The 15,029-nt window shown below is 32.2% G+C and overlaps 1 protein-coding gene across 1 annotated transcript in view; it reads right to left on the reverse strand.

Moving 5' to 3' along the window:
• EYS (eyes shut homolog) overlaps positions 1-15,029 on the reverse strand; it is a 1,642,163-nt gene that overhangs the window by 1,391,039 nt on the left and 236,095 nt on the right. Inside the window, exon 10 of the mRNA XM_029223300.1 lies at positions 9,314-9,323. Coding sequence (XP_029079133.1) covers positions 9,314-9,323 — 10 coding nt within the window. The remainder of the gene's footprint in view (positions 1-9,313; positions 9,324-15,029) is intronic.

Below are 15,029 nucleotides of genomic sequence, written 5' to 3' on the forward strand. Positions count from 1 at the left end.
GTGTGGTTTATCCCAGGAATGCAAGGATTCTTCAATATACCAAATTAATCAGTGTGATAAACCATATTAACAAAATGAAAGATAAAAACCATATGATCATCTCAATAGATGCAGTAAAAGCTTTTGACTAAATTCAAAATCAATTTATGATAAAAACTCTCCAGAAAGTGGGCATAGAGGGAACTTACCTCAACATATTTAAGACCATATATGACAAACCCTCAACCAACCTAAGTGTCCATTGACAGATGAATAGATAAAGAAGATGTGGCACATATATACAATGGGATATTACTGAGCCATGAAAAGAAATGAAATTGACTTATTTGTAGTGAGTTGGATGGACCTAGAGTCTCTCATACCGAGTGAAGTAAGTCAGAAAGAGAAAAACAAATACCATATGCTAACACATATATATGGAATGTAAAAAAAAAAAAGAAATGATTCTGAGGAACCTAGGGGCAGTACAGGAATAATGATGCAGATTTAGAGAATGGAATTGACAACACGGGGAGGGGGCAGGTTAAGCTGGGATGAAGTGAGAGAGTGGCATGGACTAATATATTCTACCAAATGTAAAATAGATAACTCATGGGAAGCAGCTGCATAGCACAGGGAGATTAGCTTAGTGCTTTTTGACCACCTAGAGGGTGGGATAGGGAAGGTGGGAGGGTGATGGAAGAGGGAGGAGATATGAGGATATATGTATATGTATAGCTGATTCACTTTGTTATAAAGCAGAAACTAACACACCATTGTAAAGCAATTAAATTCCAATAAATATGTTTAAAAAAAACCCTGAATGCAGAAAAGTATAAGATACTGATGAAAGAAATTAAAGATGATACTAACAGATGGAGAGATATACCATGTTCTTGGATTGGAAGAATCAAGATTGTGAATATGCCTATACTATCAAAAGCAATCTACAGATTCAATGCAATCCTTATCAAACTACCAATGGCATTTTCACGGAACTAGAACAAAAAATTTCACAATTTTTCTGGACAAAAAACACTCTGTATACCCAAAGCAATCTTTAGAAAGAAAAATGGAACTGGAAGAATAAGGTTCCCTGACTTCAGACTATACTACAAAGCTACAGTAATCAAGAAAGTATGGTACTAGGACAAAAACAGAAATATAGATCAATGGAACAGAAAAGAAAGCCCAGAGATAAGCCCATGAACATATGGTCACCTTATCTTTGATTAGAGAGGCAAGAATGTACAGTGGAGAAAAGACAGCCTCTTCAATAAGTGGTGCTGGGAAAACCAGATAGCTACATGTAAAAGAATGAAATTAGAACACTCCATAACACCATACACAAAAATAAACTCAAAGTGTATTAAAGACCTAAATATAAGGCCAGACACTATAAAATTCTTAGAGGAAAACATAAGCAGGACACTCTATGACATAAATCACATCATGATCCTTTTTGACCCACCTCCTAGATAAATGGAAGTAAAAAGAAAAATAAACAAATGGGACATAAAGAAACTTAAAAGGTTTTTTACAGCAAAAGAAACCATAAACAAGACAAAAAGACAACTCTCAGAATGGAGAAAATATTTGCAAAAGAAGCAACTGACAAAGGATTAATCTCCAAAATATACAAGCAGCTCATGCAGCTCAATATCAAATAACAAAAAACTCAATCCAAAAATGGGCAGAAGACCTAAATAGACATTTCTGCAAATAAGCTATACAGATTGCCAACAAACATATGAAATGATACTCACTATCACTTATCATTAGAGAAATTCAAATCAAAACTACAATGAGGTATCACCTCACACCAGTCAGAATGACCATCATCAAAAAATCTACAAGCAATAAATGCTGGAGAGCATGTGGAGAAAAGGGAACTCTTGCACTGATGGTGGGAATGTAAGTTGATAGAGCCACTATGGAGAATAGTATGAAGGTTCCTTAAAAAATGAAAAATAGAACTACTGTACGACCCAACTATCCCTCTACAGGGCATATACCCTGAGAAAAGCATAATTGAAAAAGAGTCATTTACCACAATGTTCATTGCAGCTCCATTTACAATAGCCAGGGCATGGAAGCAACTTAAGAGTCCATTGACAGATGAATGGATGAAGAATATGTGGCACATATATACAATGGCATATCACTCAGCCATAAAAAGAAATGAAATTGACTTATTTGTAGTGATGTGGATGGACCTAGAGTCCGTCATACTGAGTGAAGTAAGTCAGAAAGAGAAAAACAAATACCGTATGCTAACACATATATATACAGAGGATCTAAAAAAAAATGTATATATATATATATATATATATATATACTTTTTTTTTTTTTTTTGGAGAACCTAGGAGCAGAACAGGAATAATGACACAGATGTAGAGAATGGACTTGAGGACATAGGAAGGGGAAAGAGTAAGCTGGGATGAAGTGAGAGAATGGCATGGACATATATACGCTACCAAATATAAAATAGATAGCTAGTGGTAAGCAGATGCATAGTACAGGGAGATCTGCTTGCTGCTTTGTGACCACCTAGAGGGGTGGGATAGGGAGGGTGGGAGGGATACACAAGAGGGAGGAGATATGGGGATATATGCATATGTATAGCTGATTCACTTTGTTATACAGCAGAAACTAGCACACCATTGTAAAATAATTATAGTCCAATAAAGATGTTAAAAAATAAGTAAATTAAAAAACAAATTTTAAAAAGAGAAAGGAATAGAAATCTTTCCTTCACCTGAAATTTGGGAGAGTTGGGGACAGAGTGGAAAGGAATATAAATGTCTTCACTTCATTATCTTGAAACAAACAATTAGAAATGAGAATAAGGAACACAGTCAAAAGATTTCACTTGAAAGTGATTGCTTGGATATAGGAAATGTGTGATAGCAAGAAGTCCAAAACCCTTCTCACCCCTTTCAGTATTTCTGCACAGGGAATATAAATTCACAGAAGAGAGTAATATTTTTTAATGGAAAGAGTATGGGCTTTCAAATCCAGCAAGCTGAATTCTGTCTTAGCCGATTACCAACTGTGTTTAACTACAACACTTTGTTGTTTTTTGTTTTTTTTAAACTTTGTCTTTAAATTTCTGTGTCTTCATTTATAAAGAGAGATGGTAATATTGGTGCTATACATTTCTCAGGATTGTATGGGACAAATAAGATCATCTTTGTGACAGCTTTTAAAATCAGTGAAGCTCAATGAAGTTGAAGAGTAAGGTTTTATCGTTTTGAGTTTGAAATGCAAGAAAAAAATTGGGATATGAGGGATACAGAAGGAAACCCCTAGTAACCCTCTGGCAATGAATGGTTCAAGTTTTTATTTTCCAATGGAAAGACCATTTCTATTTGGCTTCAGACCTGTGAAATATAGACCTTCATGTAGGTTTATATTTTGAATTGATATTTCAGCATCGACTAACACAAACACATATACCACACACACAAAATGAGGATGTGCTGCTACAAATTTCCTTTTCTCAGTTAGTAGATTATTAATACTACTTTATGACTACTATATGACTACTTTATATTTTTCTTTTCTTAAATAGTTCTATTGTCAAGGAGTGGTGGCATATATGCTGAGGTGTCCTGGGCCCTAGAGCTAAAAATACAGAAGATAATTTGAATTTTAAATGAGTTGTCTCTTTCTGAAGGCAAGCTAGCATCTCGGAAATGTTTTATTCTGATGGCAATGTCCATCATCCTTGGCCTCTGCACTGAAACCCTCAAATCTCTTCTCTCTTCACTGCAATACAGCTTCCTCCTGTGGTAATTTTCCTTTTTTTCCCTAATCGAACACATATTTTATTTTATTCTTTATGCTCTCTAATTTTTTCAAAACATATCATGTTGTCTACAGTCTAATCCTTTCCAAACTGAATTGGTGGAATTTAAGGTTCAGGAGTCTGTGTCACTGCTACAGTTATTTCTGATTCCAAAATTCTCATTCCTGTTTCTCAACTCTGAGTTCCATACCTCATTTTGTACTTCTTGGAGTCTCCATTATTTGAGTATTTTTCTGTATTTATTCTATTTTTAGTTAATTTCAACTGCTTTTATCAGTTTTTATTTCTTCCTATCCATTTTAAAATTCATTTTTATAACAGATAATAAACACTTTTCTTTTGAATACATATGTTTTGTAGAGTTTAAAATATTTCCATCAACATAATATACTTTAACTATAAAAAAGAGCTAAAACAAGGCTGAATTACCATTTTTTCATAAAAGTATAGACTTTACAATGAAATTAAACAGATAATTAAAATTACTCATATGTTTCCCATGTGCAAACATTAAAATTCAATCTTTCTATTTTAAAAACTTAAAATTGGAAATATCTTTGTTACCCTTAAAGAAGGAAGATGTAGACAGGTATACAGTGGGGTGAAGCCAATGTAGAAGGCATGGTTTTGCTGCCTAAGAGGAGTTGCAGTGCAGTTATTCTCTCCAGGAAGACAGAGTAAAGATTGGCACAGTATGGCACATGGGCCAAAGTCTGCTTGCTGCCAATTTTACTACTGTCCATGAGCTAAGAATTAGTTTTACATTTTTAAATAGTTGAATAAAAAATAAAAAAAATAGAATACCATTTCTGACACATGGAAATTACATAAAATTCAAATGTCATTATCATTCCAATTTCATTTCTAGGAATATATCAAAGGAAAATAAAGACATATCTACACAAAACTTATACATGAATGTCCATAGCCCAAATCAATTGAGGAATGAATAAACAAATGTGGTATATACATGCAATGGAATATTTTTCAAGAATAAAAATGATTGAACTATTGATACATACTACAACACAAATGAATCTTGAGAACATTATTCTAAGTGAAAAATGCCCTACACAAAAGATCACATATTTTATGGTTTCATTTATATGAAATATCCAGAATGGGTAAATCATTAGAGATAGAAAATAAGTCAGTGGTTACCAGAGGTTGAAGGGAAGAAAAATCGGGAGTAATGAAAATGTTCTGGAATTAAATAGTAATGAAGAATTCATGACATTGTGAATTTACTCTAAATGATTTTATTGTACACTTTAGAAGAGTGAATATTATGGTATGTGAATTATATCTTAAGAAAAAAAGTTACATAGATTTCATTTCCTTGTTAGTTTTCAGTACTTTTGCTGTGAAATGTTGAGGGGAATATAAATAGGGGATCAGTAGATACAGGCTGTAGATACATAGACACACAGATACATAGATAGGTAAAGAGATAGAGGAATAGAGATAAATGCAGATATTTTAAATCTTGCCTCCGGTGTTAAGGACTTCTTGAAACTGATTTTGGGTTGTGTAACCTTTTGGCACAATTTTTGTTCATTATCTCTCCTAATATTGCTTCTACACCCTTCCTTTTGGGAATCCAAATACCTGCTTGTTACACATTATTTTATCCTTATATATCTCACAATATATGTGTATTTCCCAACTCATTCAACTGTTTGAGCTTCATTCTATATTACATATTACAAATCATCACACCTCTGCCTTCATCTGTTTCATTTAGTGTTATAGTTCTATATGCAGTTTTTCACTTATTACTTTTTCTCAATTTTAGAAATTTTACTCAGTTTTCTTATAGCTTCTTCATCTTGCCATTATTCCCTTGAACAGAGCAAGCATACTTTTCTCAAGTTGTCTTTTTTCTTTATGTCTATGGTTATTTATGAACGTGTTACATTACATTTTTAAAATTGTTTGTAGAAATTATGTGAGGCATGAGATGAAGTTATCTTTCTTCCAATTTCACGTTTGCTTCTTCAAGTCCATTCAACTCAGTAGTAGTCCAGTATCACCAGAATCTAATTTCAACATTTGAGATACTTTAAAATGGGCCCATAATCATTGTCTATCTATAGTCTTATCTATTTCCAAGTCGCTGTTTCTCTTAAGTCGTGGTCCCTTTGCGGTTTCAGCCCATGTAAAAAAAGAAGTTTATTGTGCAACCTCCTTTATTCAGTGCCAGATGGCGGCTTTTCCCTCAGTCCTCTGAGGCTGTCTGAAGTGCTGTTTAGTTTCTTAACCTTACGAGCAACTTGTTCAAAATTGGCAGATGTACCAAGTGAACACCATGGCTTATCACTCTGGATATCCATCCTCTTCCATACTTTGGTTCGGTGAAAAACACTGCTATTTTACCTCTCATTTGTTTTAAAACATATTTAATTTTTTTTTCAACCTTTTGACATGTTCTAAAGAAAGGTGATCTACAAGCAGCCCCTTATTCCTAAAATGTGACTTTCTCTGGTGGGAGTGAAACTATCCCAATTTCAGTTTCATAAGAATAGGATCATGCTACCTACTGCAGCTTGCTTCTCACATAACAATCTATCCTGCTGAGTTGATCATATCCTGATCCAGACCTTTATTTTTAACATGTCTGCATAGTAACCTATGATGTGCATGCCTCACTGTTTATTCAACTATAGCCTTCTTGATAGATATTTCAGTGCCGTTTTTGTCTTTACAATTATTCCTGAAATAAATGTCACTGAACATAAACCTATGCCTGAGTATATCTAATTGCTATGAAATTGAGTTTAAGAAGAAAGGCTTTTTGGTTAATTCATATATGATCTTTCAATTATTATCTATAATGAATCTGTTCTTATACAGAGAAGAAATATAGTCTAATATTTTTGACTAGTCAATGATCTTATTCTTGCTGAAATCAGATTGGAAGTGCTCAGGAAATGGGCAACTACACTATATCTGCATCATAGTGTCTAATTAAGTGTCAAATTAAGTATAAGCTCCATGTTGTACACAGTGCATAAGAAAATTTGATGATAGTTTTAGTTAAGGGCAATGGTACATATTTTGTGTGAATATTTAACTATTATTCTTAAAGTGTTTACAAATATAAATATAAATGTATTTATTATATTCCATTTCTAATGTTTAAATTTTAATAGAAAGCATGAGAAAAATCAGAAAACAGAGTATAAATTTACTTCTCTTGAGTATTCCCTTTTCCAGATTCCTAGTAAATCAGCCATCATGAGGTGTGTCTTTCAACTATGGCTACTTCTTACCATCATTAAAACAACTATTTTCAGTTAATAGCAACAAAAAATAACATAAGCATTCACGGAATATTTTAAGACAAATTGTGACTTTATAAAGACAACAAACCCATGTATACTGACTTTCACCTAACTACAATATTCAAAGTTATGCCAAAGTATTTCACACTCTACAACGTTTCTCAAATTCTGAGTACATTTATTCCTATTTTCCTGATTCCTGTTACACTTTTACAAATTCTTCACTAAATTGTGTCACCAAATAGTTGGAACAACTATCTTTGGTGCTATTAATATTGAAAATAGATTAAATGAAATATAATAAGCCCTAGCTGTGGAAAGAAAAATTCCAGATACAATGTGTATTGGCTTGAATTGTATGCAGGGAAATGGAAGAGAAAAAGCAAACATCATTCTAAAAATAGGAAACCTCCTTTTACCTGCAAGAGCTATTTTTGTAACAAGACAATGATGGTGCTATAAAATAATTACAGGGACATTTTCCTAATATGAGTAACTCAGATTAGAGAACAGCTAAATGAGTCAATTACCAAAGAACCCCACTGTGAAAGGTTAGATATTTATAAACTTATAACACACACATATACATACTCACACTCCCAGAATCAGTTGTAAAGTAGAAACGAATTTTAACCCTACAATGAAAGGTACATGGGGCTTATTATCATCTAGAATAAAGGAAGCCAATTCTTAAAGTACTAAACTGCATAGGACCAAAAGGGGACTTAATCATACAGTGAAATAATTGCCTGATGTTAAATTCTATGACTTTAGGTAGTGAGTGAAAGTTCTAAGAATTTATTATAATTTCTATGAATAGGACAGTTTAATAAACTGGAATCTACCAATTAAAAAGATCAGAAAATAACTACAAGATTTATTGCTACAATGTTACCAAAATGTATCAATATAAACCCAAAATAGTTTCAATATGCTAAAAGTGGCCTATTTCCTCTCATTTAAACACTATAAAAATAGTGGTAATCTGAGGAACTACAGAGCTACATTTTAATACATGTGACCAAGAGAATAAGGCAACAGAATGGAGGACTTACCACAAAGTAGCAAGGCTATAGAAATCTGTAAGACATTTATCACAAGAAACTAGGGACAAAAGTATTCATAGATTTTCTATTATCATTTATTTAAAAAAAATTAACTTTTGTGTAGCTAATAATTGTGTCAGAAATGAGGAATGAATTTTAAGACAATGAAATTCACCAAATGATAAAATCTCCTCCCATAATTTTTCCAATGATTTCAATATATTAAGTAGCAAATCTCTCTTATCTTGTGCAAGTTTCAACTACACTCCCTCCTCAGGGAAATTCCCAAAGACAATGAATAATTTAGTCATAATTCTAATTAAAAACTTAGTAGGACCCCCCCCCCCACAGCCTGTGAAATTTACAAGGCAATGTCGCTAATTATTTGTTACTTCAACCTGTGGTCTGAAACAGTTCTAGGCAGCTTCAGGAAAGTATGTGTAGAATTAGCAATCCAGACCAAACCAGTTTCTCAAAAACACTACTGAGATATCACTGATTTCATAGTTATTGGCTCTTAAGCCCTTTTCTAATTGCCTTTACAGTTTATATCCTCCCTCTTTGCAGAAAAGTACATAAAATATAATTGTGGGTTATTCATAGCTAACCCGTTAAATAATCTTCATGATATCCATGCAATATAAAATAATTCTTGTATTAATAACTGATCTTCTTTGGGGACTAAAACTTAACTTTTACATTTTTAATGCTTTAATTTCAAGTTATTCATCACAAAGTCTGGTATGTTATCCATGATAATGGAGTCAAGCAGAAACACAAAGTATTCCAAATATAAAACTCTACAATGCTGGATGTGTATTTGTATATATTTGGTGAAGCCCAGCACTGAAGTATATTACCTTAGTTTTGCATGAGGAAATTTCTGATACTAAAAAAGAAACAGTGTCATGTGCATGGAAAAAATTAAAAAAAAAAAAAAAAGCAAAACTCACCACCAACCCCACCAGGGCAAAACTGAAAGAAATAATTTGTCCTCATTCATAGATGCATTGTTCATGAAAGTTTAAAATCTAAAAAATTCCACCAAATCAAATTAAAATATTTTCCTTTAAAAATATTTCTTGAGACTCTGTAATTTTATACATGACTGCAAGTATTTTTAAAAAGATTTAGAGAAAAGTTATTCAATGATTTTTAAAATATTATTCAGATAAAAAGTTGTTTTAATTTACTTCACATTTGCTTTACAAAGAAGTATTATACACTATGAACATTGTGCACTAACAGAATTGTATCAACTTGGAACGTAATAACATAGTATCAGAAGCTATGTGTTGATAGAAATCAGTCATAATCACCAAAGATCAGTTTACCTTTTGACATAAATCTTATAGACGAAGCAAAGGGCAAACTGACTTTTAATGAACTATCTTGCTCTCACGTAAAACACCAATAGTCATGGAATTTCACATTAAATACCACAACTGAGTTGATAATTTACTTGTTGGAATGTTGTGGTTTTTACTAAAATAATCCTAAGGTAAATCTGTCTGTTAACTCATAGAAGATAAATTGAGTTATAGGAAATCTTTGTCCAGCCTCAGCCTTTTAAAAATAAGAATGTTAGTGCCTTGGAAACCCTGCTTGAAATTAGCTGATACAGAAAAGATGCACTCACTAACCCCTCTGAAATCCTTTTCCAGTGCAATTCTGAGTTTTCGGTCCTAGACTTACACAAAGGGGCAGATGTAAGGGGCAGATGCTAAAAAGAATTTTAACTATACTTCAATTAAAAAGTAAGCGAATAAATGAATGAATGAATGAATACATACATACGTACATATTAACTAAAAAACTATTATTTGGAGATTCCCAAAGCCTATACTATTGACCATTCTACTACTTGAAAAGGAGAAAATAAACTAGAAGGTCACACCTACATTTTAATACTAGTTATCTTTGAGTTGCTAAAATAACATGTATAATGCTTACATTTTCCTTAAGCCTTAAGATATTCTACATGTCTATTAAAACATGCATTATTTTATATTTCTAATGTGGCAATCAAGTAGAGAAGGATATAGCTGAACAGATCATAAGGGCAAAAAATAATACTTTCTTTAGTCAATTGAGCAACATAATTGATTAAATACAGTCACAGTATTTTACAAAATGCACAACATTTTACAACATACCTTATATGTTGAATCTCAGAGGTTTGTCACTGACCCCCCCTTTATTATAAAGAAGAATAATTTTCTGTCATCAACTACGCAGATCAGACCACATCTAAAATACTGTTTCCAATTTTGGTCTTTAAAAATTTATTTAGGAGAAATTAAAGAATATATGGGTGAGGTAGGTGATAGTGACCTTCAGAGGTCTATCTTAAAAGTATGCCAAACAGGGAATTCCCTGGGGGTCTAGTGGTTAGGATTCTGGGACTTCACTGATGGGGCCTGGGTTTGATCCCTGGTCAGGGAACTAAGATCCTGCAAGCCTTGTGGTGCAGCCAAAGAGCAAAAAAAGGTATGCCAAACAAGACTTATTGAAAATATTTTGATACTGAATTATGTTAAAAGAGTATAAAGTCTTTAATATCACCATGATGACTTAGAAGACACAGAATGTATTACATATGTTATGAGAACATAAAAAATACAATGTGGTCAAAGGATCAAATTTGTGTGTTGTTTTGTTTAAGAAAACAGTGTAAGTCCTAAAGCCAAAAAAAGAAAACTTTATGGTTTTATATAAGGGATATTAATTTGAATTGAAATTACCCCCACAATAATTTTCAGCTTTATGATGAGAATAATAAAGGAGAAGAGAGAAATTTGCTTGCCAGGATTCTTGCAGATTTTATCATGTTAGTTTATAGGCTAGAATAGATAATCTCATCCTATCTTAAAATACTTATATTAAGCTTCATTGATTTTTTTTCATGTCTTTGATTCTTCTGGAACATGCTTCCTGGAAAAGGTGATGTTCTGTAGAACTTTAAAATATTTAGCATCAGTTAATGAAACAGGGAGTATTTCTAGTTACTCTAGTTACTTCACTCTCCAAAATACAAATCAGAAAAATAGAATATAAATCAAGATAGAACTGGAGACTCATCAGGTGTTGCAAAAAATACCACATACTATTGAACACCAATAATTCTTCCTTGACATCTATATATTTATTAAAATATTATATCCTCTAAAATAAATTTTTATATAAAAATCTATTTGAAGCAATTATAAAAATGCAATGATTAGAAATATAAATGAGAAAATAAACAATACCAGGTTAGCATTTTTTAATTTTATTAAAGACATTAATGAATGTTGCCTGCATTTTAACATTGGCAGACATGAAATAAAGGTTAATCTTCTATTGATAAATTTATATAAATCAGTTTGCATGAACAAAACTTTTGTATTACAGTCTTGACTTAATTATCTTGCAATTAAAATAATAGTTAAAATTTGCTTGAAATTCAGTTGCATGATGAGGTCAAAACTTAAAGCAATGTGTTATAATTACATTGACAGATAAAAAGATTTTAACTAACATTTTATCCATACCCTTAACTATACCCTTGAGAATTACAATGTATACAAAGTACTCTTCTTAAGGATAACATATGGACCCTGACTTCATAGAGATTGGATAATAATATGGGAAATAGTACATACCCACATACAATACAAAAGAATAAAAGCTGCAAAACAGAAAATGCTATTAAAGGAACAAAGTTTGGCTGATTTTTAAATGCTAAAACCCACCGCACAACAGACAGATGGCAAATCCACATCTGTTTCTATATAGAAAGAGGATATAACTCTATGTAAAATATGCTTACATTAGATTTATGCAGCTGTAAATAGGAGACTTCCCATTGTCCCTCACTGTCTGTAAATATGTCCCCTTTTTGTCCCATTATACTAGGCACAAAATGGATTGTAAATGGTTCTAAAAATAAAATTTCAAAAATAATTGTCATTCCTCTGTTCACCTTCAAAAATGAAATTGCCAACGAATTTTTTTTTACATTCTACAAATTTAAGAAATCTTTATGACCAGAACAGAGTCACCCACATTTGTCAAACTTAACAATTGACATTTTATGATCTTTTAAAGTTAACTGATGTGTCAACATAATTTGAAAAGGGTCATGGATCATACAAATAACAAAATCTCTTAAAAGACAGTTTATAAGATAATTTGATCTTCTAAAGTTTCATCTGTTGAATTTAAAAAGCAGAGAAAAGAACTGATTTTCTTCTTAGCAAACATTTTTTTCTATGTTCTGTAGTCTTGACTAATATGTATAATTGTTTCTGATCATCTAAGTGGAGCACTATGTATAAAAAGTGAGCACTGAAACTTTTCAAAAGAAGCTACAATGTAAGTATTATAATCAATGACATATTCAATAAAGAGCACACTTGTGTCCTACTTAGCAACCAAGCAGTGACAGATGTTTTGTTAACTTTGCAGAATTTTAAAAGTTCAAGCGTTGTTTAATATCAACAATATGACATCTACTTTTTCTTAATGTAGGTTTATTTTTTGTCCATGGGTATAAATCCAAATAAACAACATTTCTAAAGTTTATCTGCATGGAGAGATTCATTAGTTTTACAAAAGCCAGCCAGTACAATGAAAAGGCATTTAATGAAATAATTCACTTTTATTTTTTGTAAAAGTAACATTGAGATATCTTTAAAGAGAGAATGAGAAGAATGGTTTTACTCCAAACCATATGTTAAAGTAAAACATGAGGAGCTGGTTTAAGGTAAGATATTGATTGAGTTGATTTTTTCAACAGGTATTGATTGATTTGGGGCATGCTGAATTGAAAGCATTGATAGAATATTCAGCTAAAGGGGATTATCAAGATTTTGGAAATGCAATAGTAAAGTAAGAGCATGATATGGGTTTAGTTTATAGCATCAACTACTACACACCATACACGTTATAATTAAAGTTACAAAATAGACAGGATATTCCAGATAAAAATGGAAAAAAGAAGAAGAACAAGGAAAGACATTTGAACAGAACATATATTTAACTGGTATGAGGAAGAAGAGAAAGGTTGGAAAACCTTGTAATCAATGGAGGTCTCAAAAAGAATAAAAAGAAAAAAATGAAAATGAAGAAAAATAAAGAAAGAGAAAGGGCTTCCCTGGGGGCACAGTGGTTAGGAATCTGTCTGCCAATGCAGGGGACACAGGTTCGAGTCCTGTTCCAGGAAGATCCCACATGCCACGGAGCACATAATCCTGTGTGCCACAACTACTGAGCCCACATGCCACAACTACCAAAGCCCACGTGCCTAGAGCCCATGCTCTGCAACAAGAGAAGCCACTGCTATAAGAAGCCCGGGGCCCACAAGGAAGAGAAGCCCCCGCTCCCGGTAACTAGAGAAAGCCTGCATGTAGCAACGAAGACCCAATGCAGCCAAAAATATATAAATAAAAATAAATAAATTTAAAAAAATAAAAAGAATGAGAAGAACATTGTTTATGGGTGTGATTGACTAGGCAGTGAATTGGTAAACAATTTCTCACTGGAATTACAAATAAGGAGCAAATATGGATGATCAGGCACCAAATCATCCATATTTGAGATTATAAAAATGAGATTATTTATGAAGGTGGAGATTTTGACAAGGAGACTTGAGTATAATCTATGTGTGATGAACAGCATCAATAATGAAGGATGACATGGAGGGGAAAGTTTTGTGTGAGAGACCACCCTTATTTAATAAAATAGACAAACTTAGCTGAGTCAATGAACAGATGCCAAACTAGTCTCTATAGAACTTATGAACATACACACAGGGCATATGCACACTTAGCTACTCGTGCTGGTTACTAAAGAAGTTTAGGGCAGTTGTCCTGGTTACCGTGCACCTCATCTCTAAACTAGAAAGCTGTAGAATCATGTAGGATTGGATGAGGGACTCTGCTCCCTGAGACTGCTTTCCTGAAAAATCTATTAGATGGAATAGGCAATTTATGTTGACCACCCACGTGAAAATAAGAGATAGGTGCAGAAATGGCGAAATGTTTTAGTGAAGGGTGCCAAGATTCAAAAGAAAACTTTTTTTCTTTTATGTAATATATTATTTAAAATAAAATTTAAAATATATTGAAGTAATAACCCATACATTTATCACTTACAACAAGAGTCTTAATTGTCTATGTTAGCTTCCAGTTTTTGTCCAGATAAAATCCTGGGATTTAAGTTTCTCTACCACTTACACACTATGTGAAAAATAAATTATTTCAACAACTCGGGCCTCAGTTTTTCATCTATTAATTGGGAACAAGTAATTCCTATTTTGAGAATTAAGTGAATATATGATTATGAAATTATTTTGTAAAATTTGAAACCTCATCCAAATGATATTATTTGTTTTAAGTTGTCTATTAATAAAGTATATACTATTGACTTTTAATCTGTTTCCATACAGATATTTTGTATTTTTGTGTAGTTGCATTAGCACATTTTTCCTTTTATGATTTTGTATTTTATGACGTTTCGAATATTTTCCCTGTACATTATGAAAATACACACCCATTTATATTTTAAATGACATCTTAAGTATTTGTTAGTGTCAGTTTTTTATGGTTCTCTTTTTGTGGTACATATATATATTGTGATTTTATATAGTGAGTTATATCCAACTTTTCCAGTTTCTTCTCCTGCTTTTATACTTTGTAAGCAATTTTCCTTAAGTCTCAGATCATAACTATTCAACAATATTTCCTTCTGTCCTTTATTCTTTTACACTTACACTTAAAATTTAAATGTTTTTGAATTTAATTGTTAAATGTTGGGAGATAAAGAGTACTATTTTTCTATATAATTAGTTGTTCCATGAGCATGTATTAAATAATTATGTCTTATATCCTTACTGTAATACTATGTTTTCTTATTCTGAGCATCTTT

The sequence above is a fragment of the Monodon monoceros genome, unplaced genomic scaffold (assembly GCF_005190385.1).
Source record: "Monodon monoceros isolate NGI ecotype Baffin Bay Population unplaced genomic scaffold, NGI_Narwhal_1 Super_Scaffold_15, whole genome shotgun sequence".
Taxonomy (NCBI): Eukaryota; Metazoa; Chordata; class Mammalia; order Artiodactyla; family Monodontidae; genus Monodon; species Monodon monoceros.